Source organism: Bombus vosnesenskii, unplaced genomic scaffold, assembly GCF_011952255.1.
Source record: "Bombus vosnesenskii isolate JDL3184/JDL3185 unplaced genomic scaffold, Bvos_JDL3184-5_v1.1 scf7180000013492, whole genome shotgun sequence".
In the NCBI taxonomy this organism is placed as follows: domain Eukaryota; kingdom Metazoa; phylum Arthropoda; class Insecta; order Hymenoptera; family Apidae; genus Bombus; species Bombus vosnesenskii.
The window spans coordinates 74,340-96,247 of NW_022883081.1; the positions used below are offsets into that span (position 1 = coordinate 74,340).

The following is a 21,908-nucleotide window of genomic DNA, read 5'->3' on the forward strand; positions in this document are numbered from 1 at the left end:
TTTTGCACCCCTTTTCTAGGAGCGGATCGATGAGTTGAACGCTGCACGAATTCAAGAAGAAGTGGAAAGACAATGGAGACAAAAAGAAAAGGAAGAAGCTCTTAAAAAAGCGCAAGCCCAAAAGTTACTTATAAAAGAAAGAGAAAAACAAATAAACAACAAACGAATAATGGAAGCAATTGAACTAGAACGAGAAAGACGTGAATTTGAAAAAATTGTACGTGTTCAGAAGGAAGCTTTCTGTCGAGAACAAAAAGAACTTGAAAAGAAACAACGACAAGCATTAATTCATAGGAGCGAAATACTAAAACAGGTTTGTTTTCACGGTTGGATTATAGATTTTTTAATTTATTATCTTTCTTCTAATACTATGACTAAATTATTTTATGTCTATCATCTTCATCAGGTAAATGAGAAAGAAAGAGAACGCATCGAAGCAAGACAAAAGATGTTCGAGGAAGGTTTAGCAATACGTACAGAAGCCGCCATACGTAAGAAAAAGCTGCGTGATGCAATGGAAAGAAAATGTGAAGAGATGAGAAGAAACAGAGTGCCTGAAATATACATCAATGAAGTAAAACGAATGATCAGCAATATACAATAAATACAATAAATGTATAATTGTAATTTGTCTATTTATCATTCGCAATATATCCTGCGTACTATACCTGCTTAAATGAACGACCTTTACACTTATCAAAATCACAGAAAACAAAATTCATGACATAAATACTACATCTAAATATTACTTCCATAACATAACAACATTCGGATCGCGTTCAACAATATCTTCGATTTGTGCAGCTGATTGACCTGTACTACAACAAATTTCATCGAGACTGTATGTTCCTGTAAAGTACTTATAAACTGGATTGTTTTTCGTCTCTTCATTAAAAGGAGATCCCGACAAATATATTGGATACTGCAAATTACGAAAGTTGATAAAAGATAAGACAAATGATTGTTTAAATGAAATTGATCTTTCACAGTAAATCTGATAACCTTATATACTCGACGAATAAGACCTTCAATAAGACCAAATTGCACCAGCCTCCTTTCATTGATTCTTAGATTCTGAGGATTGAGACGTTGACACAAATCTCTCATGCTGCTGCCATGTGTCATACTTGCATACATTCGATATATATCTCTAAGATATGCAGGTTGTCTAGCTAAAAATAATCGTTTGTAGAATGTTTATCTATTCTGATAAGTTTTCACAATGAAGATGTATAACTTACGGAATTTTGAAGCATATGCTATGCATCGTTCTTGTAATTTTGTATTTTCGGCCAATTCTTTCAATTTGGAAGTTGCAGCATACACATTACTGTATTGAAATATTGGAATTAAAGTTACAACACCGTAATAACTGGAAGTGAATAGAAACAATGAATACTGGAGAAATTGTGTTTTAAATGAAATTTTGTATTTATGTACTTACATAAGATTCTGTACACAACTTTTAACTAGATTATTTTCCACGTCTGCTTCAGCTGCTATTCGTGCAACATGATTAAATCCATCTATGTATGGTAATACTTGCTGAGTGGTTAAATCCCACTGATCAGTTTGGAATGCTTCACGGCCCTCCAAGAATATTGGTACCTGATGATCAAGAACTGGTTTCGGCTCAGGTGCTAATTTTATGACTTTCAAATGGGACGTCATTGTCCCCTCTATTAAAATATTATATTTTACATCTTTAACATTTTTGTACAAAACTATTCTTTATAAAACGTGTTTACCTGTTAATGTACACATTTTGTGTAAATTCAAATCTTGCATTACATGTTGCAACATTTCTGCTAATCTTGTTTTATCCTCAGAGGCAGATAAAAAACAATTTTCTACCTCTAGAGCCATCTGAAAAATTAAATTAAGTTCGATAAAAAGTATTGATAAAGCAATTATTTCCAATGTATAGTTTCTTACTAAAAAATCAGACATCTTTTTTACAACAGGTTCATAATGTACAGTACGAGCTTCTGCATCACATACAAAACATAAGTTGAAATAAAATGCATTTCTTGCATACTTCTTATCGTCAATCTTTACTGGAAATCCTAGGATTTTATAATCCTTCAATGTCCTATACAAAATAAATAATTTAATAAACTAGTTCAAAATAAATTCTTAAATTTTCATATTTCTTTTTGCCTCTACTTACACTGTGATAGTACTACGCTGTAACTTTGCTTTTGGTATAATATAAACACTGACATTGTCAAAAATATCCTTTGAAATAAAATTATCTGGAACCTAGTAAAAACATATATCATTATGAACTTTATAAGTTTTATAAGTTACATATAAAAATAATTAAAATAAAAAAATCAAAATAATATTTATTATACGTTGTGTATAACCTTAGCTAACCTGACAAGTAATCATTGGACCCACAATAGGATGAAATTCTGAAAAAAATATACATCTAATCGGATCTTCTTGTGCCTCATCCTTTTTATTCTCTGTTACTGATGTCATTTTTGTCGATTTCAATAACCTATAATAATATATAAAATATTATTAAAATATATTCACATGCATGTTAATAAAGAACCGAATCTATTACTTATTTCATAATTTTAAACAAATTAGCAATTAATTTTCATATCAAAATAGTCAAAATCAATACAATCAATACTTCTTCAAATTCAATTCTTATCTACATACATAGGAAAATTTTCATACATAATTACATACTGCAATTTTATGAAATTAAGATTTTTATATTTGCTTGAATCTCTATTTACTTGTACAAAAATAAAAAACATCCTATTTTTTAATTTATAAACAAATTTTTATTGATTAAATATGTATTAACTATAGTGAATATACCTTAAAATACATTTTATTTCGTACAATAAGAAGCATGAAAAATCCTTGAAAATTTGTAGAGTAACGTATAATTTCTTTCGAAATGCAATTTTTAAAAAACTACGTAATGCATAGATATGTGTCACAACATATTTCTACTTATACATATGTGTACTCAAGAGGAAAAATGTGTTTATACTATATCATAAGGGGAAATAGGAACACATAAATGTAAGCAGAAGTATAAATAAATATTTTTTTAAACAGACAAAAAGTGAGTTTAGATAATGAGGATAATATAAATAGATGAACAAAAACACAAAAGATATAAGAAAATAAGAATAAGAGGAACAATGATAAAAATATGTAATACATATTAGTAAGGAAAAAAGATAGTCAAGCATGAGAAAGAATCATCATGAAAAATAAAGAGAGAGGGAAAGAGAAAGCAATTCAATGAATAAGTAAGAACAAGTGCCTGTGTAACAAAGAGAGGAAGAATATCTAACCTTCTTTGTTATATTATTGGTACGTAATTTTATTAACATTTTACTAAGGACTTATAAATTCTTTTATTATATTTTTGTCACAGTTATAGCTGTATCATATTGATGGCAGCTGTTTTTTAGTTATAGACATCTTGCAATCTGTAACCATAACTTATGTACATACATGTTTAAATTTTTTATCTGCAATAAGTTTAGTTCATATCCTTTTTATGCCTACTATATGATAATATTTATCATAATTTTATAAACATATATTAAAAAATTAATCTTTTTCTATTTTTAAGATTTTTAAGCTTTTAAGATTTTATTATCACAATAAAATAAATTTTATCTTTTGAAAAATTAATGAAAAAATATTAATTATTTTTTTATATTTTGGAATTATTAATGCTATAGAATATATCTAAATGGTACTTGTCAAACTTTGGATCTTTTAGTACAATATGTTTCCAATATAAAATTTCACCTATTAAAACCATAAAAGCTAATACATATCCAACTATAATTGCAATAAATGCACCTTGTAATTTATGAAGATCAACCAATGCTTTCTCTGACTCTGCTTCTTGTCTTATTTCCATAATTTTTGACCACTCCATGACATCACTTAACCATTTTTCAACTAATCCAATTTCTATTATACGCCTTATCTAAGAATATGCATTGTATAAGATAGATCATTGCTAAATACCTTTTCTCATAATAGTTTTATAATAATTTACAAAAAGAAATACATACTAAAGTGTCAACCCTTGGTTTCAATGGTGAATTTTTTTCTAAACCAAGAGCTATTGGCATATTTATGACACATTCTTCCATGATATGTAAATTATGCTTTGATGATATATCCACTGTAGTTATATTTTCTTTTTGTTCTTTCTCTAATATCTGTCTCTTTACACGGACATGTCGAAGTAAATAAGAATTCTCATAGTAAGCAAAAGAACCGTTTGCCACTTTCTCAATAGCTTTATCTTCTTCTTGAATTAACTTGAATTTGTTACCAATTTCTTGGCTACTAAGATCTGATGACATTGAGAAAAAATTTTTATTCTCCTTATTCCATCCTCCAACTTCTATAGAACTTTTTGCCAACTGTCCTAATGTATCAATAGTAACTCTGCATACAAATTGCAATATAAATAAAGTGTAATACATTGAAACATTTTATTAAAATAATTTTCACCTGGCAACTGGATTCGCTAAGGTTGCGGTCATGCTAGCTCGATAAGCAACTGCAACTAAAATGCTATAAATCCACCACCATCCAATTAATACCCGTACAGCCCAAGAGCTTGGCAAACTTGGCAATGAAATTTGAAATAGCATGCCATAAGTATATAAAATACTATTTCCTATTTCAGTGAATAAGTATAACCCCTTTATTTCTTTCTTCATTGATGTATTTTGGAAATGCATTTGATTTTTATACAAACTTATATGTTTTTTATACGATATTGATAAAAAATAAAATACAACCCCTCCTAAAATTAAAGTAAGGACAAGAGCAATCCAGGTGTAAAATCTAAAAAGCAATATATATATACATACATATTTTATTTATTTATTAATTACATTTCTTTCATTTTATACTTACTTGAATGGAAGTATTAGAAGCTTCCATGAATTTTTAGTTAAAGATTCTGGTGTCAGAAAAGTAAGGCATTCAGTATTGTATGGGGTAGTAAGGTCAAAGTAATTCAAGTGGTGCAATGTATAGTGCAAATCACCCAAATAAAATGCAGCCTTTCCTTGTATGGCTTCACCTACTAATCCAACATGAGTTTGATTATCTTCGTTGATGCCCCATTTCTCTAAAGTAATATTATCAGGCATATAATATTTTGGTTTAAAATTCATTGCTTTTGATATGATCTGCATTAACTGAAAAATATAAAAGAATAAAAATATAAAGCCATAAGTCTTGTATACATATAGTACATACTTCAAATTCTATTCCAAGACCTTCTGTGTTATTATTTGGTTGTTTGTTATAGTATGCTCTTGACTTTGTTGTCACTGCTGGAATATGCTCAAATACAGCAATTCTGAAATATGTATCAAATCTTTCTTGCTATTTCTTAAAGTAATAGTTATAATTATAAGTAATAGTTATAATTAAAGTAATAGTTATAATCTTTTATACAAACTGCAAATGTTTTTCTTGTAAGTTAGTGATTTTCTCTGTAAAATGATTGGTACCATAAAGCAATTTGCCTTTGTACCAAGTATCTATATATTTTGTCACAATAGATTTTCTTTTACGAAGGGGAAAATAGACCGTATCCAAATCAATTCTTTCTTTGGAAGCTTTCTCACCAGAACGATACTTGTATGCATTGTATTGGCGAATAAAAACTACATTAATTATCCTGTTCCAAAGATAATGCAAATGCGATCGGAATAAACGAGAATCATATAACAGTAAAAATAATCCACGGGTGTTAATAAGACGTTCTCTGAAAGTAGAAAGTGAAATTTAGTATTTAAAATACTAAATAATAATTATTAATAAATTTAATATTTCAAATCTGATATTTGATTCTGATTTTAAACTGAAATAGGAGTTGATTCAATTTTTTTGTTCCTTATCTCTGATAATATCTAATTAAATTCGTATTAATAGAAATAATTTTCAATTGAAAAAAATAATGATGATTAATATTATTATAAATGAGGATAAAAGTAAGGGAGACTATAACAAAAGGAAGAATGCTCTAATTAATTACTTCGTGAAATTAAGAATGAATATGTTTATACAAATGTATCATAAATAAAAGTACACAAACTATCCTAAACTATTGTGACATTATTGTGTATACATGATATCATGTATCCTCGTATTTCTAAATTAAGTGAAAGTTTATCTTGTTCCATAATCAACTATTTCTTATCTGATATCTTTGAATCATGATTCATAATAGCTTGGATTAAGTCACTTAATTAATTTGTATTTTGTACTTTACGCGATAAGAAGCATTGAATGTTAGTAATGGTTCTTATTATGTAATTTTCTACAATTGTTCAATCTAATACTAATCCAATCAAAATTGTTGAAGTCATTTATGACGCCAGTGATATCAGTTAAGAGTTAAATTTAGTGGCAAGTACTCGCGATAAAATCGTATACCAACGTGGTTAACATTAAGCTTACAACCTCGCGATTTGATTCGTGACGCCCCATCGATCTGGTAGAGTTTCGAAATAAATGTAAAAGATGTAATATTCGTTTTGCGGGAAATAAGAGTTAATGTATTTTAAAATGTCTGTAGAACTGCATTAGGAAGTGGCAACAAAATCCTGTAGTTTGAAAAATGATAAGCCCTAAGCATCTTCTATTTGGAAGAAGTTACCAAGAATATTGCTAGCAAATGAACCTAATGAGTATATTTTTGTTTTAATTGATGATAGAGAAAAATTGATTTTTATCACTTCGGGTTCATATTAAAAATGATCCCTATCTATGTTTTTGTCTTTCTTCAGGAAAACTAAAAAACAATATAACCTTTTTAATTTCTGTTTAGTACGTTTCAGTTTTTTCAAACATCGTATTAGATAATTTCTACGAATTTCTAATTATATAATTTCTGGCTATAAATATATCGTAGAAGAATTACATCCAATTAAATCATGAAATTGTAGATCTTATAACAAAAGTTTTTATAGAACTAGTTAATTTTCATTCGATAACAAATCAAGATATAGGTCATTTTTTACAATATCCATTGTATTATAAATGTAGCTTCTGACTACTAGAATGCATTATTATTTAAAAGATTGAAAAATTTGTTGAGGATTATTGATTAATATTTATGATATCTGAGGATGATCTGATTAATATTTATTTATATATTTACCTTTCTGTATATTGCAAAAATTCAGCTGCCATAAATCCATTAGCAATTAATATAATATATGCACTGCAATTAACTGCTTTTCCGTCGATCAAAATTCTCTGAACTTGTCGTCTTGGCTGTAAAAATTGTTCGTTATCACGCAGTGCAATCTGGAATGTACATTATAAATAATTAGTAAAGTTAAGAACATAAAAAGTTAAGAACAAATTAGAATATCTGATCTTACCTCATATTTCAATACAGTTGAGGAACCTTTAATATTTTTAACATCTACGAGATTTCGATAAACAGAATCGCTAACAAAAACAATGCAATTCCTTTGGTCGATAATTTCTTCCACGATTTCTTCGACGACAGATTTCAAATTGTTTCCACTGTTCACGCATTGATGCTCTTTATAAAATACACTATACAATTTTATAAATATTTGCTAAATGATTATTTCTTTTAATTAGAAATAAATTATAAATTAGGTTTCTCGTAAATTAACTCGTGGATTGTAGATACGAAATCTATATATATCTAATAAAAATTAATAAAATTATGCAACTAGTTATAAATGCAGTACAATTGTTAATTTTCCATTTCAATTTATATTCACGGAAACTGATCGTTTTATTCCATTAATTGAATTTCGCTAAATTTTGTCTTTAATATATTAATAATAAACAAAAGGATGTAAAAAGTAAAAGTTTGAATAATAATTAAAATACCGCGCACAAGAAATTGACTAATTAAAATAATGTTAATTTAAACTTCATTAATGCCGTTACCTTTTACCGGATACCAGTATGATTTGAAGAAACAACGTAACAAGTATCATTGTTCGGATTCTACTGCTAAAAATTGCGATACGATTTCTGATTGAAACGCTTTACATACACATGCATGCCATCGACTTACCGGATCCTTTTAATTTGTTCTTTCGATCGTACGAAGTAATAAAATATTCAGGAATCTCATTTGCAGGGGAATTAATTTACATAGGAAATGCAATCGATAATGTAAATGTAACTTAGCTGTTTCGTTTACATCAACTTTGAATAAAAGGTCACGGTGAGTTCAATTTATTTTTATTCTTATAAATCGATTGCAAAGCGTGCTGAAATGTTGAATTAAAAATCAAATTTCAATCAGTATGAATGTCGTTTAACACGGAATTTACAGGAGATATAAGATACATACCGAAAACAGAGGGAAAATTAAAAATGGGTGGTAATTTGATAATGTTTGAATGAAGATATTATGAGAAAATTAAAATAAATATCTATATGTAATGCTACAATTTAATATTATGTGTTACTTTGCATAATCATTAATGATATGAGTTCTATATATAAATATTTACATCCCAATTAATATGTATTATGAAACCTGTTATGATAGCGAAAATACATAGTAGACGAAGTGTAAATGCTATGCATTGCGGTATTAAAACATATTGCAATTATCATTATCACATACAAGTTGCTATAATTACTTATATATATAAAGTAGTCATTTTGTTTCTTTGTTAAACTATGTCTACTTTTACGTTTGATTTGCCAAAATAACCGCGAATTGAGATATAAATAATTTTCTTTTTAATATGCGTTTTTTATTATACTTTGAATAACTTAATCTTATTGTTTCCAAACCAAACAATATATTAAATCACTTTTTATTATCGATATATTATTCATACGCAAGTGAGCCTTCATTAACGGTCGAATGAGTTGCTGTATACAGTATATGTTGTACTTTCCAACGAGTGACTATTCATTGAAATTTTTATTTTTTTTTGTGTGAGTATCGATTATATTTTTATAGATAAGAAAATAAAGTAATAGATACTAAAGTAATAGATAGTAAAGTAATAGTAAATAAAGAAAATAAATATTTGAAGAATTGTATTAATTTAAAAAAGAGTAAAGTATATAAATAGTACTTATGTGAACAATCCATTACTGATATTTCAATTTCATATTGAGATCATGATAAAAGCATGAACACCTGCACTGCTAGCAAAAAAACGAATGGAAATTCATAAGCCAAAAATATACGAAATGTCGTAAAATGTATTATACATAGTAGTAATACATACATGTGTATACCGTATGTATATTTTGCCAAATTTCTTATCTAATCTAAATATGTTCTTTAACACCTGCCTACTAGTACGCCTTCATTCATAAGTGCAAAAGATCTTCATAAATTAAAAATAAAATAGGATATTAAAATTTCCTATGATACTCATGGTCTTATGATTTAAAAAAATTAAAAGATTCGAATTAATACAATTAGACGACTGTACATTAATAAAAGTAGAAATATCAAGAATTTCAATCTGTTTTTGTTGCTTTGTCATCCTTTACTGATAGATATTTTATTTTCTCTGCATTGTCAAAAAATGAGAAATATTTTAAAAAGCCTCATATCCTCTAAAACATCAAAATTGTGCTTGATTGTTTTAATGATTATCATATAAAATAAATGTAATATTTAAAATTGTGTATCTACTGTATTAATAATAGAGATGTACTATTATGTAAAATTATTCTTAATAAAAGTTAATAAAACAATTTATAAATTATATAGCGTTCTCAAGAATTTAAAAGTATCGTTGTATATTGTATCAAGCACAAATCTAAACATTATTGTACTGTATAGGTGTTGTAGCCGAAGAACTTAGTTAAGATGAAGAATACAATAGCTGACTTACCAAAAGGCCCTTTAGACCCTTATAGAAAATCTGCAACATTTGATTGGAAATTATTGAAACTTAATATAGAAGGAGAAGATTTTGTTGAATTTCAGGTATATAGAAAGAGATATTATTTTAATAATATATTTGAAAAATTTTAGTTTCATTTTCTTAATTTGGAATTTTTGTATGTAAAGTATGAATATAAAAAGTTTCACATGTTCTTTGTCATTTCAGAAAACATTGTGGGATTTTATGAAAAAGACATCAGTATTTCAAAGACATAACTGTACTACATTAGATGAACAACGAAGGCTTTGTAATGCTCGTGTTCGAGCACTGAGAGATAATAATATTGCAGTATATATTATCAACAATAATAAGTAAAAGAAGAAACAACTTTTACTTATATAAGCCATTTATAACTTTTTTGCAGAGTCCACTAACTCATGCACATTGGTTTAATATAGTATTTCAATATGAAGCCTCTATACCAATAAAAATGGGTGTGATGGATGGTATGGTACCAAGTACAATTCTTGCATTGGGCAATGATGATCATTTTCGGACTGTAGCAAAAATTCAAGAGGGAGAAGTAAGCATTAGTTTAATGAAACATGTTTCAAATATTCCAATACTGAATTTTAATAGAATTTTAATAAAATCAGCCAGTATTGATCAGTATTTGACAAAATTTTATTTTAATCTTTATTTGAACTTATGCTAAAAGATTATAATAGTATTTTCTATTTATATAATACTATTTTCTTTAGTATACTTGTTGTTTTGCACTGACTGAGATATCCCATGGAACAAATGCAAAAGGAATAAGAACTACAGCTACATATGATGCAAAATTAAAGGCTTTTATCTTAAATACTCCTGATTTCGAAGCTGCAAAATGTTGGATTGGCGGTTTAGGTGAATAAATAGGAATATATACTTTATCAAATTCATAAATGAACAACAAATAAAATTTGTGCATTTTTAGGAAAAACTGCAACGCATGCTATTGTATTTGCACAATTAATAACGCCAGATCAACAAAATCATGGTCTTCATACTTTTATTGTACCCATCAGAAATCCAAATACTCATATACCTTACCCAAATATAGATGTTGGTGACATGGGTGAAAAAATTGGATTAAATGGAGTTGACAATGGATTCATAATGTTTAACAATTATCTTATTTCTCGAACATGTTTGTTAAATAAAACAGCAGATGTTACTGAAGATGGGAATTATACAGCATCTGTGAAAGATAAAAGCAAACGATTTGGTGAGAATTTAAAGAAATTGTGTTTTCTTTTTAACAGCAATTTTAATAATATTTATATATTTAAATTCGTATAGGTGCATCCTTGGGTGCATTATCTTCGGGGCGTATTACCATTACATCAATATGCGCAAACTTTGCATCTGTTGCAATAACCATTGCTGTGCGATATTGTACCGTAAGAAAACAATTCGGACCATCGGAATTAGAAGAATGGCCGGTTATAAAATATCAAGCGCAGGTATTTAAATGAATCGAATGAAAATCTAAAAAAAAAAAATAAATAAATAAAATGTATGATACAATTAAAATTTAACGTAAACATGTAGCAATGGCGATTGTTTCCTCACTTGGCAGCAACATATGCTCTAAAAATATTTTCTGCTGAATTTGTAAATCAAATGTGCGAATTTAATTTCAAACTTATAACTGCAAAAAATCAAGATAATATTGATAATGAAGGTATGGAAATACATGCATTATCTTCTGCAACAAAACCAGTATGTTCGTGGACTAGTCGAGATATTATACAGGATTGTAGAGAGTCTTGCGGAGGACACGGTTATCTTAAAAGTATGTCGATTGTAAACTAAATACGATAAAATAATTTATACTTTGCTTTCATCTTATTTAATTTTTATTATTTTATCTTATTTAATTTGTAATTATTAGTCTCACGTTTGGGCGACTTGAGAGCTGAAAATGATGTAACTTGTACATTTGAAGGCGAAAATAATGTATTAATTCAGCAAGCCAGCAATTGGTTACTAAATCAATGGTCAAACGTACTCAATGGAAAACCAATAAATTCTCCTTTAAGAACAGCAGATTTCATGAAAGATGCCAACAGTATTTTAATGCAAACTTTCCCTTATACAACAGTCGATGAAACATTGAAACCAGAAAGTATGAAAATCAATTTAAACACTCTTCACAATTCACGAGTTTATTTGATACTTTCTTTTTACAGATTTATTTTTATCCTTTACGTGGTTATTATGTTATTATTTAAAAAGAACATATGAACAGACACAAAATTTGAAACGCGAAGGTTGTGATGATTTCGAAATTAGAAACAATACTCAAGTATTCTTTGCACAAACATTATCTCTATTATATGGGCAGGTAATAACCCTCTTTTAATATTATAACATAATTACTATGTTAACTTCATTAATATTTCTTTTTGTAGCATGTGATAATGAAGTACTTCATAGAATGTATTCAAAATCCTTCATGGAGATCAGAAGAACGCAATGTGCTAATAAAGTTATGTTCGCTCTATGGAGCAGCTATTTTAGAAAAAAGATTAGGAGACTTTTATGCTGGTGGATATGCATCACCCAAGAGTAATATGGATACATTATTGCGAAAAGGGATTATAATTTTGTGTAAAGAATTAGTTCAAGAGGCAGTAGCATTAGTAGATGTTTTAGCACCACCAGATTTTGTATTAAATTCTCCATTAGGAATGTCTGATGGTCAAGTACGTTATTTTATTTATTTTCAAAATCTCACATTTATTCAATCTACAATTATCTAAATCTATTTTGCATATAGGTATATAAACATATCAAAGAAGAAATATTTAAAGTCAAAGAAAACTTTGAACGACCGTCATGGTGGAGAGAAATAGTACGATCAAAATTATGATATGTACATAACATGTAATTAATATTTTTTGTTATTATATTTTTAATATTTTTTATTATACATATAAAAATTATACACCTGGATAATAAAAATTTATTATAAAATTCTGATTTTTATTATTGTATATTTTTATTATTAGTACTTACAGAATGAATAGTAAACCATAATAATATTATAATTCTGTGTGTTTTCTTACTGTGATTAAAGATTTGTCTGCTTCTGCAAACCATTCATCATAAACCGTTTGGGGTTCAATCATCCAAAATTTATGGAATGATATAGGTTCTTGTGAAGCAAGGTATGCAGTCGCATAATCTGAAGGGCGTGCCTGTAATAAATATATATTATTGTTTTGAAAGAAATTACATTTATCTTAAATAAAGTAAATAATTTCGTATAACATACTTGATGAAACATTGATGAATGTACAGGTTGCACTCTGATTCGTGATAGACATATACCAAAAAGATACATATCATCTGGAGTAGTAGATGACGGACATTCGCATTTACCTAGTTCTATGATTTCATGAACCAGAGATGCAGATAAAGCAACTCCTGCTCCACCTGTTAAATATTCATACCCGTAATCACTATCCCAGAGTTGAAAACCATATCGTTCTCCAATAGCAACTGGTGTGTTTGGATTGTAACATGTCAATAAACGTAACAAACGTGCCACGCTAATTTATGTAGATAATATTATATTAATATCTATTATTAAATTGTATATATTATACATATATTACAAACAAATATAATACAGATATACAAACAAATATACATACCTAAAAATTGTGTCATCATCACTGATTATTAACCAATTTAAATTTTTCTTTTTTAATATTTTATCTGCTTGTACTAAAATGCTGTATGTTTTAGCACAATGCCCTTGTGTTGTATTTGGGACAATGAAACTATCAGGCAGATGTTTATCTATACTAAAAAGAAACATTACTTTACTGGTAATTAACACACATAATAATTGTTAAATTATATAATAAAAGTATTTATACCAGCAATATCACTAAAGTAACCAATATTTGTAGCATATTTTGCCCATGTTCTTTTAATCACAGGAATTCTCTCAATATGAAATTTCGAACAAGTTTTTACAGCAAAATAGATATTTTCAGTGGTCACAGATGAACCCTTCATTTAAAATAAATTAGAATATTATTTAGAATTATAACTTATAATTACATTAGTACTGACTTACACATGGATGAAAAAATCTTGGATATGTAGCACACTCAGAATTAGATATGATGCATATTTCAGATACATGTGTTAATCGTACTCCTTTACCAACTTTCAATACGAAAGATGCAAATTCATATGATGCATCAATTGAAAAATCATCTTTAGGTCTATCACCTTCATTAATTTTATGTACTAGGCTGATAAAACAAAAGTCATATCAAGCCTATGATTTAAATTTTAAATTCATTTTAAAATACATCCTGTATAACATACTTAGCTAACAAATTTGACGTTATTCCAAAACCTGAAGCTATATGTGGATACTTCAATTTTTTCTTATGTTCTGCAAAATGATGGATGATAGTTGGTTCTTGATCGTATAATACATGACCAATCCATATATTCTAAAACAAATACTCCGTGTTTAACTATTCTAAGTACAATTAAATATTTTAATAAGTAACATAATTTTAAAATAACATACTTTATTTTCTTTATATTTGAGAAGAATACTTAATAATTTATTCAATCTAATTACAGTATTCTCCAGACAGAAGAAAAACCATTTTGAAGTGGAATATGTATCCAATAAATAATTTAAAAGTGGTATTATTGTCCAAGATCCATTAATATTCAATTTGTGAGATAAGATAATTTTGGGAGGATCCTAATGAAAAAAATTATAGATGTTTTGTGCAAAAGATTATATTTTATATATAATATGTTTTAATATTATATGTATCAAATATGCTTTATTGTACATACCTTATCAAGGGCTTCTGCTTGTTCAACAATATTTTTCTTTAACATTTCAGCATGAGCCATATGATAACCTTCCTTTTGATCTAATATTACAATAACTATGTCACTGGGGTCTGCAAAAACAATTAATTTACAATTTGTATTTGATGATAAAATGAAGAATAAGTATACTATATATAACATCTATAACATAACTTACCTAAACCATTTACATTAATCTTATCCACGAATAATATAAGAAATATGAAGTACATAGAATATATGGAAAACATTGTTTTCGAAAATTCAACTTAATTAATACTCCCTCCTATAAGAAAAAAATTAAAAGACTTGAAATAGATAAAAACATTTCATACTAATGTAATAAAATAAGGCTATGTGAGTTGCAAGTTGTTTAAAATATTAAGTTTAATAACGAATAATTTTAATATTTGGACGATATTTGATTCCTTTTTATTTTAACTGATTGATAATACACAGTACTAGATAGTAATAATTTACAGTTCAAAAAACGTATATAATGTATTTAAAGTACAACAAATCACAAATATTTCTACACATTATAGTAGAAATATAATATTAACTAGATTAGATATTAAATACAATAACGTATTACCTTATACAAATTTACCATTAAATTCTTTGTCTAAATATCCACCATCATGAAACTTCTATCCACGTATGTATGTGTAGAACATGTATATATACGTATTGAGAACACATATTATGGTTAATTAGTGATAATAAGTAATAGATTTTCTCTTCGATACTCTGTACAGGACTAGCAGGTACTAATGGTATAGTAATATCAGAAAGAGAAATTCAAAAATGTTCTCTTTGATAATATATATATATATATATATATATATTAATAAAAATATTACAAAAATTAAAATTTTAGAATTTATATGACTTAATACAACAGTTTCATTTTTGTAACTAATTAACTTTAAGTTAATTTATATAAAATTGATGTCTTAATATCTATGTGTGATATGTATATGTAATATGTTAAAAATATATTATGTATTGTTTATTATAGCATTTTATTAATCTAGATATTATAAGGATTATTTCTATTGGTAATCCTGAATTATACAATTATACCCTTTAAATTATGTAACTGACCTCAAAGTAACTGTAAGAGTATATAACTTAAAAAAATGTCATTACTGTATATTCTGTATGTATACTGTATAAAATTTATTTACATTGTAAATATTTGTTTACTTAATCAAATTTTGCAATGATTTGAATTTACTTTTAGTATTAATTTTTAATTTATTCATGATATAACTTCAGCATGAAAAGATTCTAATCTTACAATTTTTCATTTTACTAATACAATATTGTTTATTACTAACCTTGGTTGACAGGAAGCAATTATTCATTCAATTTAGTCTTATTAAAATTAAAATCGATATATTTTGTACAATGATATACAATCAAATGTTTAAAAAATATAATTATTTCTCATTTAAATAACTTAAAAATTATTCTAGAAATTATATATAAATATTTAATATACAAAATTTACATAGTTTTAAAGAAAATACTGTGTGACATGTTTTTCTTTTTACATACAGCTCAAAATTCACATATTTGTATGACCACATTCATATAATATTCACATATTATTTATACATATTAATTAGGTAAGAGATAATTTATTCATAGCAGAAATTATTTCTACGATATTTTATTAAGTGTATCACTTTTTCCATTTTCTTTTCATGCAATGGATACATACAAGGAACAACTATGAAATAATGAACAATTTATGAAGATAAATATTTCCTACCATATAATTGCGCCTTTTTCTCAAAGCCAATAGATTTAATAGGCGTATTTAATTTATAGAATGGATTCATTGAGTACTAAAAAAGAGATTAAAAATTTTATTATTATATAATATGAATAAAATATCAAATACTATAATATATGCATCTTACCTTTATGTACATTTCATACATTTCATTGAAGAAATTTTTTATACCGTCTTCATTTTTACTGTCATGTACCATGACAAATCGAATGTGAGTTGCAGTAACAAATGCACTCACGAACCATTGGTTAAATTTGTCTACAACTTTCAAATGCATATTTGTTGTTTTCCAAGTATGTTCATCTACAAGATCTAGGGCAGCATGTGCAATAAATTGGTTTAAATGAGTATAATCTTCTTTCTGTTAAAAATTCAATGATGTAAATATAATATTGTTTTTAAATTATAAGTATATTTTCATACTGTTGTATACAATCAGCAAATAATTGTATCATACTACTTAAATATAACCTATAAAAATGATGAACCTTTGCATCTTTCCCAGAATTGTTGAATTCAATTTCAAATAGAGGATTGTCAGTATGCCCGACGATTGCGAAATAATAGTTAGCTGTCATCTTGTTGATTGACTTGGTGTATTTCAATTAAGATTTTATTTCCATACATTAACACTTTTATACCAAATGTCACATGTATACGTAGGTATATATGTCGTATATGATGTACTAGTGATTACATAGGAAAAACTGTTCCGATTTTAATAGTAAACTTGGAAATAGTATTATATATACATAAATTTCATTGTAGTACGAAAACTAAATTCGTATTTACCAATGATTATTTTTCAGTAACAAATATATTTAATGTAATATCTGTAGCATATTATATTTTAATTATAAATTATATACTATACAACAATTGACTCAGGGGAAGTAAACACAACTGACCACGTGATATATGTACTCTAGCTATTGAGTTTTCCGTTGCTATCAGCTGATACCAGAGAGGAGTTTTCTCTCTGCTAATACTAATTTAATATACTAGATTATATAGTGTGTCCAATGAGACGAAACAGTGTCACACTTGAATTTCACTAGTCGGCAACCAGTAGATGCAGCTGCAACAATTAAATTTTGTTTATGTTTACTGTCTCGTCTCTTTGTATAGACTATACTAGAGAGGAAATTTCCTCTCTAAGTATACATACTAGTTAGAATTAGGCTGAATGCATACGAGCAACATGTTGTCGCACAATCCTGCTGCGATCACATGTCTTTCTTCGTTTTTCTATTGAGAACAATATTACAGTGAGATCATATTTGCGTGCATTTAGGCTTATGGTATTATAAAGATCAATATGTGAAAAACAGTATGTAAAGTTATTAGAGAAAGTATGAATTTTAAATTAATCAATCTGGAAAACTAGATATGAATAAACAATTATCAGGAGATTATTCTATATGTGAAAATAAATAAAAAATATAGAATCAAATTTTTTCATAAGACGCTTTGTTTTCGAGAAAAGTAAATTTGAAAATTTATTATGCACTTATATCAGGCCAATAATTACCTGTAAACACGTTTAAATTTTCTTGAAAACAAGGCTTGAAACAGAAAAATTTTATTTTACATTATTGACTTCTTTTTGCATATAGAATGATCTCCTGCTTATTATTTACTTACATCTGGTCTGAAATTATTCAAGTTTAAATATACTTAACAAATCTTTAAACTCGATTTTATCGGAAACGAAGCTTCATATGCAAAAACTTTATATTTTTAACTTATTTTTTCACGAGGAATCAACCCGTGCTCAGTTGTGCCGCTGTTGTTGGAACAGCCTGTATTTATAGTGATTTTAGAGTATCAAAAATTAATAAACAGGATATAATATCAGGTAAACTAATATACAGTAATTTTATTTATTTACTTATAAAGTAATTTAAGAAACTGTAGCCTAATCGCAATAAACAAATTTATATTAAATAAGAATTAAATTATAGAAATGTTTAAAACTGTTAATTATCTTTCAATAATAATTTGCAAAATAATTTAGAGATTATGAACATTGTAACATTTTAATAAAATTGCAAAACACTTTAGTCTAAAAATTCGTTTATACTAAACTTGTATTAAATTTAAGCAAAATAAATCATTACTAAGAAAACAATATGTTAATATTACATTGATAGTTTTATATTTATTTTCCATATTATTTAAAGATAGTCCCATTATCTTTTAATCTAATCTTAGCCAACATTCAAATTTATCTTTATGATTGTATTGAGAGTGACAGTGGAAGTAATGGTAACCTCTCATTTAAGAGACTCCTTTGGCAACCCTAGTATGGGGAGTAGGGAGTATTAAATATAGTGTTCAAGAAAGATGAATAATTGATGTTAGATAATAACAATGCAATTATTGTAAACATTTACAAAAACTCTCTAATAGTCGAATAGAATAACATAAGACAAAGTCCTTTTTATATTTGCAATTTAATATATTTAGAAAAAATATCATGTTGTAGATTCAGTATTTTATCTAAACACTTTACTTGATCTCTTTATTTATTTTATTTCTTTATTATTTATTATTATTTATATATTATTTATATATTATATATTATTTATTTATATATGATATTTATTTATTATTTTATTATTTTATTTGTCTTACTCTGAGGTTTTATATTAATCATGAGTTTTATCATGTTAAATAGCATTTGGGAAACTATTTAAGTATCTCTTTATGTAAGACCTAAAGTGTACAAAATTAAAGATCAATTTTAGTCTATATACTTAAGATAAGATAACATCTTATTTAAGTTACAAGGTAAGATAAGGTTAAACGATTTTTGAAATGATTTACATAATTAGTGAGTTTATGATACTATATATTGAAGCAGAAATTATATACATTATGATAATGTCATTTTTGTTTTTCTGTATATAATTTTATATATATGATAAAACTAGTCAAAAGAAATTTTTGTATTAAGGTAATTTATGTTAATTTAACATAATATTAATTTATTCAAACATAACATATTTATTACTATGTATTATTTTCAGAAACAATGTAGATTGATACAAATACTAATGTAAGAAGATCAGAATTTTATTTAAGCAATTAAAGATTGCGATATAACATTGTTATATAAATAGGATATAGCAAATGATAGTGATCTATTTAAAGAATAAAAAATCATAAATATGGTCGGAGTAATTTTTGATTTTTACTCATATGTATAGAAATTCTCAGGTGTGTTGATTACTATAATATTTGTGTGATAATATTAAAATTCTTTACAAAAATTTGCATTGTGTAATTTACTTTGTTTCATTTAATTAATTGATCTAAACTGTTTCAATTATATAGGTAATTAATCCTTTAATAAATAAGAATTTATTATAAGTTAGAAAAATCTATTTTATGTTGCAGAAATATGACATAACTAAACATGTATAATGTGTGTTTGATGTGCTGACAAATGGAAATAAAATTATGTTGACTACAATACTTTAACTGAATGATAAAGTAGCTTAATTGTATTATACATGTATCATGGTTCGGCAAAGATTTCCAAATATTAATGGTAAACTGATATTAAAAATTTATGATATTAACTAATATTATTAATTTAGCTTCCATTATACAATATCATTTATGTAACAAAGTAACTCTCTCTGTAACTCTTTTTATTGTTTAAATATTATTTTATATGTAGGTGTTAGAAGTGGTAAGCATTTTGTATTAACTCTTGTTACGGGTATAATTTTTGGATTTATCTCAGCGTACCTTTTAATAACATCTACAAAAAATGTGCCATATATATTTAATTGGTTTTCTGGTGGTCTTATGCTTTCAAGAGATCCACACCATTATTCAGACTTGGAGTCAGAGGTAGTTGCTTTATATTTTGCTTTTTCTAATCTTTTCATATTTAGTTTTTGATCTTATTAATAAATACTATAGATTGGGCCAGAGATAGAGGTAAAATTTCATGGTAAAGATGAAGATTTTCATAAAGATGAAGACAAAGTTGCGCAAGAACTTGCGAAGAAAGTACGTGTTCTTTGTTGGATCATGACTGGTCCAAAAAATCACCAAAGTAAAGCACAGCATGTGAAAGCAACATGGGGCAAACGTTGCAATATTCTTTTGTTTATGAGCTCTGCTGAAGGTAAATTATACTTTTGTAATACAACAATAAAAACAAAAAGAAACGATTTTTAACATGATACTGTAATGTATTGTATATTATATTGTAATTTAATATGTTTCCAGATGCAAATTTACCCACAATTGTTTTACCAGTAAAAGAAGGGAGAGATAACTTGTGGGCAAAAACCAAAGAAGCTTTCAAATATGCTTATGAAAAGTACAAAGATGAAGTTGATTGGTTTATGAAAGCTGATGATGATACGTACGTAGTTTATTGAAATTACAAATCTTAAGTTAGACATTTAGTTCAAATTTTGAAATGATTTATGTAAGATCTGGTTGAAATTATATTAAAATCGCAAAAGATTTATAGTATGGATTTTTAAAGTAACGTTTTAAAGTTACACAATCGCATTTAGTTATGTATATTAATTTGTTAAATGAAAAATTAATTGAGATTAAAACCTTTTCAGATATGTGGTGGTTGAAAATTTACGATATATGCTGTCATCTTATGATCAAAATTCGCCATTATATTTTGGCTGTAGATTTAAACCGTTTGTGAAACAAGGATATATGAGCGGTGGTGCAGGATATGTACTTAGCAAGGAAGGTTTACGTAAGTTTGTAGAGGAGGCTTTGCCTGATCAAACAAAATGTCGATCAGATAATGGAGGTGCAGAAGATGTGGAAATGGGAAAGTGTTTGGAAAAAGTAAATGTCAAAGCAATGGACACTCGGGATCCACATGGTCGCGGAAGATTCTTCCCTTTTGTACCAGAGCATCATTTAATTCCTAACCACGTAGATAAGAATTTCTGGTACTGGAAATATATTTATTATGATACCAAAGATGGCCTCAATTGTTGTTCTGATAGCGCAATTTCGTTTCACTATGTATCGCCCAATATGATGTATGTTCTCGAGTACTTAATTTACCACTTAAGACCGTATGGTATTACACACGGTGTGGAAAAACTTACTACAGATCAATCAACCACCATATCGACTAAATACTAGTCTACATATTATTCCTAATTGAAATATGAAAAGAATAATTCTGTTCTTTATAAATTTCCAAACGAACATTATCAAACTAGAAAAAAATATTTTGGATCTTAATAAATCAGGAAAAACTGAGATTTTGCAACATAAAAATTTTTTCCCACAAATTAATGGTTATGATAAATATT

At 26.8% G+C, this 21,908-nt stretch overlaps 7 protein-coding genes across 19 annotated transcripts in view; 3 read left to right on the forward strand and 4 right to left on the reverse strand.

Moving 5' to 3' along the window:
• Positions 1–677, forward strand: part of LOC117238426 (cilia- and flagella-associated protein 45-like) — a 36,260-nt gene extending 35,583 nt beyond the window's left edge. Inside the window, exons 5-6 of one of the 2 annotated variants that reach the window (XM_033503310.1) lie at positions 20–313; positions 407–677. In XM_033503310.1, the coding sequence (XP_033359201.1) occupies positions 20–313; positions 407–604 (492 nt within the window). In that variant the 3' untranslated portion in view covers positions 605–677. Of the gene's footprint in view, positions 1–19 lie in introns of both variants that reach the window. The other variant, XM_033503309.1, reaches the window with a different exon arrangement.
• On the reverse strand, positions 617–3,002 carry LOC117238429 (GATOR complex protein NPRL2). Of its 5 annotated transcripts, none has more exons than XM_033503313.1 (9): positions 2,677–2,738; positions 2,380–2,506; positions 2,171–2,262; positions 1,936–2,092; positions 1,749–1,866; positions 1,445–1,679; positions 1,242–1,372; positions 1,003–1,172; positions 617–922 (listed from the first exon to the last, which is right to left on the reverse strand). In XM_033503313.1, the coding sequence occupies exons 1-9, from the start codon at positions 2,694–2,696 to the stop codon at positions 746–748; spliced, it is 1,227 nt and encodes a 408-aa protein (XP_033359204.1). In that variant the 5' UTR covers positions 2,697–2,738; the 3' UTR covers positions 617–745. The 5 variants fall into 5 exon arrangements, with proteins under 5 accessions (XP_033359204.1, XP_033359205.1, XP_033359206.1 ...); XM_033503314.1 differs by lacking the exon at positions 2,677–2,738 and adding an exon at positions 2,949–3,002 and having other exon boundaries at positions 619–922; XM_033503315.1 differs by lacking the exon at positions 2,677–2,738 and adding an exon at positions 2,842–2,932 and having other exon boundaries at positions 619–922.
• LOC117238425 (peroxisomal acyl-coenzyme A oxidase 3) lies at positions 2,981–13,126 on the forward strand. 3 transcript variants are annotated; one of them, XM_033503306.1, is made up of 13 exons: positions 3,058–3,348; positions 9,836–9,982; positions 10,107–10,229; positions 10,306–10,464; positions 10,643–10,790; positions 10,861–11,151; positions 11,226–11,389; positions 11,478–11,721; positions 11,821–12,054; positions 12,119–12,273; positions 12,341–12,634; positions 12,709–12,815; positions 13,009–13,126. In XM_033503306.1, the coding sequence occupies exons 2-12, from the start codon at positions 9,863–9,865 to the stop codon at positions 12,799–12,801; spliced, it is 2,025 nt and encodes a 674-aa protein (XP_033359197.1). In that variant the 5' UTR covers positions 3,058–3,348; positions 9,836–9,862; the 3' UTR covers positions 12,802–12,815; positions 13,009–13,126. The 3 variants fall into 3 exon arrangements, with proteins under 3 accessions (XP_033359199.1, XP_033359197.1, XP_033359196.1); XM_033503308.1 differs by lacking the exons at positions 3,058–3,348; positions 13,009–13,126 and adding an exon at positions 2,981–3,051 and having other exon boundaries at positions 12,709–12,905; XM_033503305.1 differs by lacking the exon at positions 13,009–13,126 and having other exon boundaries at positions 12,709–12,905.
• Positions 3,623–8,129, reverse strand: LOC117238423 (ionotropic receptor 21a-like). 3 transcript variants are annotated; one of them, XM_033503302.1, is made up of 9 exons: positions 7,960–8,129; positions 7,413–7,593; positions 7,187–7,335; positions 5,480–5,788; positions 5,275–5,377; positions 4,927–5,213; positions 4,516–4,854; positions 4,068–4,449; positions 3,623–3,979 (listed from the first exon to the last, which is right to left on the reverse strand). In XM_033503302.1, the coding sequence occupies exons 1-9, from the start codon at positions 8,007–8,009 to the stop codon at positions 3,698–3,700; spliced, it is 2,082 nt and encodes a 693-aa protein (XP_033359193.1). In that variant the 5' UTR covers positions 8,010–8,129; the 3' UTR covers positions 3,623–3,697. The 3 variants fall into 3 exon arrangements, with proteins under 3 accessions (XP_033359193.1, XP_033359194.1, XP_033359195.1); XM_033503303.1 differs by having other exon boundaries at positions 7,187–7,302; positions 7,960–8,128; XM_033503304.1 differs by lacking the exon at positions 5,480–5,788.
• LOC117238428 (beta-1,3-glucosyltransferase) lies at positions 12,883–15,464 on the reverse strand. The gene is made up of 10 exons (XM_033503312.1): positions 15,382–15,464; positions 14,965–15,072; positions 14,769–14,878; positions 14,488–14,670; positions 14,277–14,407; positions 14,020–14,200; positions 13,817–13,952; positions 13,589–13,736; positions 13,207–13,483; positions 12,883–13,129 (listed from the first exon to the last, which is right to left on the reverse strand). The coding sequence occupies exons 2-10, from the start codon at positions 15,035–15,037 to the stop codon at positions 12,974–12,976; spliced, it is 1,395 nt and encodes a 464-aa protein (XP_033359203.1). The 5' UTR covers positions 15,038–15,072; positions 15,382–15,464; the 3' UTR covers positions 12,883–12,973.
• Positions 15,465–16,502: 1,038 nt separating this feature from the next.
• On the reverse strand, positions 16,503–17,721 carry LOC117238390 (probable trafficking protein particle complex subunit 2). The gene is made up of 3 exons (XM_033503262.1): positions 17,079–17,721; positions 16,718–16,951; positions 16,503–16,642 (listed from the first exon to the last, which is right to left on the reverse strand). Exons 1-3 carry the CDS (start codon positions 17,166–17,168, stop codon positions 16,544–16,546), a joined length of 423 nt encoding a protein of 140 aa, XP_033359153.1. The 5' UTR covers positions 17,169–17,721; the 3' UTR covers positions 16,503–16,543.
• Positions 17,722–18,237: 516 nt separating this feature from the next.
• Positions 18,238–21,855, forward strand: LOC117238384 (glycoprotein-N-acetylgalactosamine 3-beta-galactosyltransferase 1). Of its 4 annotated transcripts, none has more exons than XM_033503252.1 (7): positions 18,238–18,448; positions 19,623–19,812; positions 19,993–20,146; positions 20,279–20,454; positions 20,527–20,734; positions 20,839–20,977; positions 21,189–21,855. In XM_033503252.1, the coding sequence occupies exons 3-7, from the start codon at positions 20,116–20,118 to the stop codon at positions 21,733–21,735; spliced, it is 1,101 nt and encodes a 366-aa protein (XP_033359143.1). In that variant the 5' UTR covers positions 18,238–18,448; positions 19,623–19,812; positions 19,993–20,115; the 3' UTR covers positions 21,736–21,855. The 4 variants fall into 4 exon arrangements, with proteins under 4 accessions (XP_033359143.1, XP_033359146.1, XP_033359145.1 ...); XM_033503254.1 differs by lacking the exon at positions 18,238–18,448 and adding an exon at positions 18,812–19,026; XM_033503253.1 differs by lacking the exon at positions 18,238–18,448 and adding an exon at positions 19,500–19,549.
• Positions 21,856–21,908: the final 53 nt, after the last annotated feature.

Excerpts from the sequence above, each read along its gene's own strand:
- LOC117238429 (XM_033503313.1), bottom strand. The coding sequence starts at position 2,696 with ATGTATGAAAATTTTCCTAT. Across the intron at positions 1,867-1,935 it reads AAAAGATGTCTGATTTTTTA|ATGGCTCTAGAGGTAGAAAA; the intron begins GTAAGAAACTAT and ends TTAATTTTTCAG. Across the intron at positions 1,373-1,444 it reads AGTTGTGTACAGAATCTTAT|TTATTACGGTGTTGTAACTT; the intron begins GTAAGTACATAA and ends ATTCACTTCCAG.
- LOC117238423 (XM_033503302.1), bottom strand. The coding sequence starts at position 8,009 with ATGATACTTGTTACGTTGTTTCTTCAAATCATACTGGTATCCGGTAAA. Across the intron at positions 5,789-7,186 it reads TTTTTGCAATATACAGAAAG|AGAACGTCTTATTAACACCC; the intron begins GTAAATATATAA and ends TTCTACTTTCAG. Across the intron at positions 5,378-5,479 it reads TTACAAGAAAAACATTTGCA|AATTGCTGTATTTGAGCATA; the intron begins GTTTGTATAAAA and ends TACATATTTCAG.
- LOC117238425 (XM_033503308.1), top strand. The coding sequence starts at position 9,863 with ATGAAGAATACAATAGCTGACTTACCAAAAGGCCCTTTAGACCCTTAT. Across the intron at positions 9,983-10,106 it reads AAGATTTTGTTGAATTTCAG|AAAACATTGTGGGATTTTAT; the intron begins GTATATAGAAAG and ends TTGTCATTTCAG. Across the intron at positions 10,791-10,860 it reads ATGTTGGATTGGCGGTTTAG|GAAAAACTGCAACGCATGCT; the intron begins GTGAATAAATAG and ends GTGCATTTTTAG.
- LOC117238428 (XM_033503312.1), bottom strand. The coding sequence starts at position 15,037 with ATGTTTTCCATATATTCTATGTACTTCATATTTCTTATATTATTCGTG. Across the intron at positions 14,879-14,964 it reads GATTAATGTAAATGGTTTAG|ACCCCAGTGACATAGTTATT; the intron begins GTAAGTTATGTT and ends TTGTTTTTGCAG. Across the intron at positions 14,201-14,276 it reads ACGTCAAATTTGTTAGCTAA|CCTAGTACATAAAATTAATG; the intron begins GTATGTTATACA and ends TTGTTTTATCAG.
- LOC117238390 (XM_033503262.1), bottom strand. The coding sequence starts at position 17,168 with ATGACAGCTAACTATTATTTCGCAATCGTCGGGCATACTGACAATCCT. Across the intron at positions 16,952-17,078 it reads ATTCTGGGAAAGATGCAAAG|AAAGAAGATTATACTCATTT; the intron begins GTTCATCATTTT and ends AATTTTTAACAG. Across the intron at positions 16,643-16,717 it reads TGTATGAAATGTACATAAAG|TACTCAATGAATCCATTCTA; the intron begins GTAAGATGCATA and ends TCTCTTTTTTAG.
- LOC117238384 (XM_033503252.1), top strand. The coding sequence starts at position 20,116 with ATGGTTCGGCAAAGATTTCCAAATATTAATG. Across the intron at positions 20,147-20,278 it reads AAGATTTCCAAATATTAATG|GTGTTAGAAGTGGTAAGCAT; the intron begins GTAAACTGATAT and ends TTTTATATGTAG. Across the intron at positions 20,735-20,838 it reads GTTTATGAGCTCTGCTGAAG|ATGCAAATTTACCCACAATT; the intron begins GTAAATTATACT and ends ATATGTTTCCAG.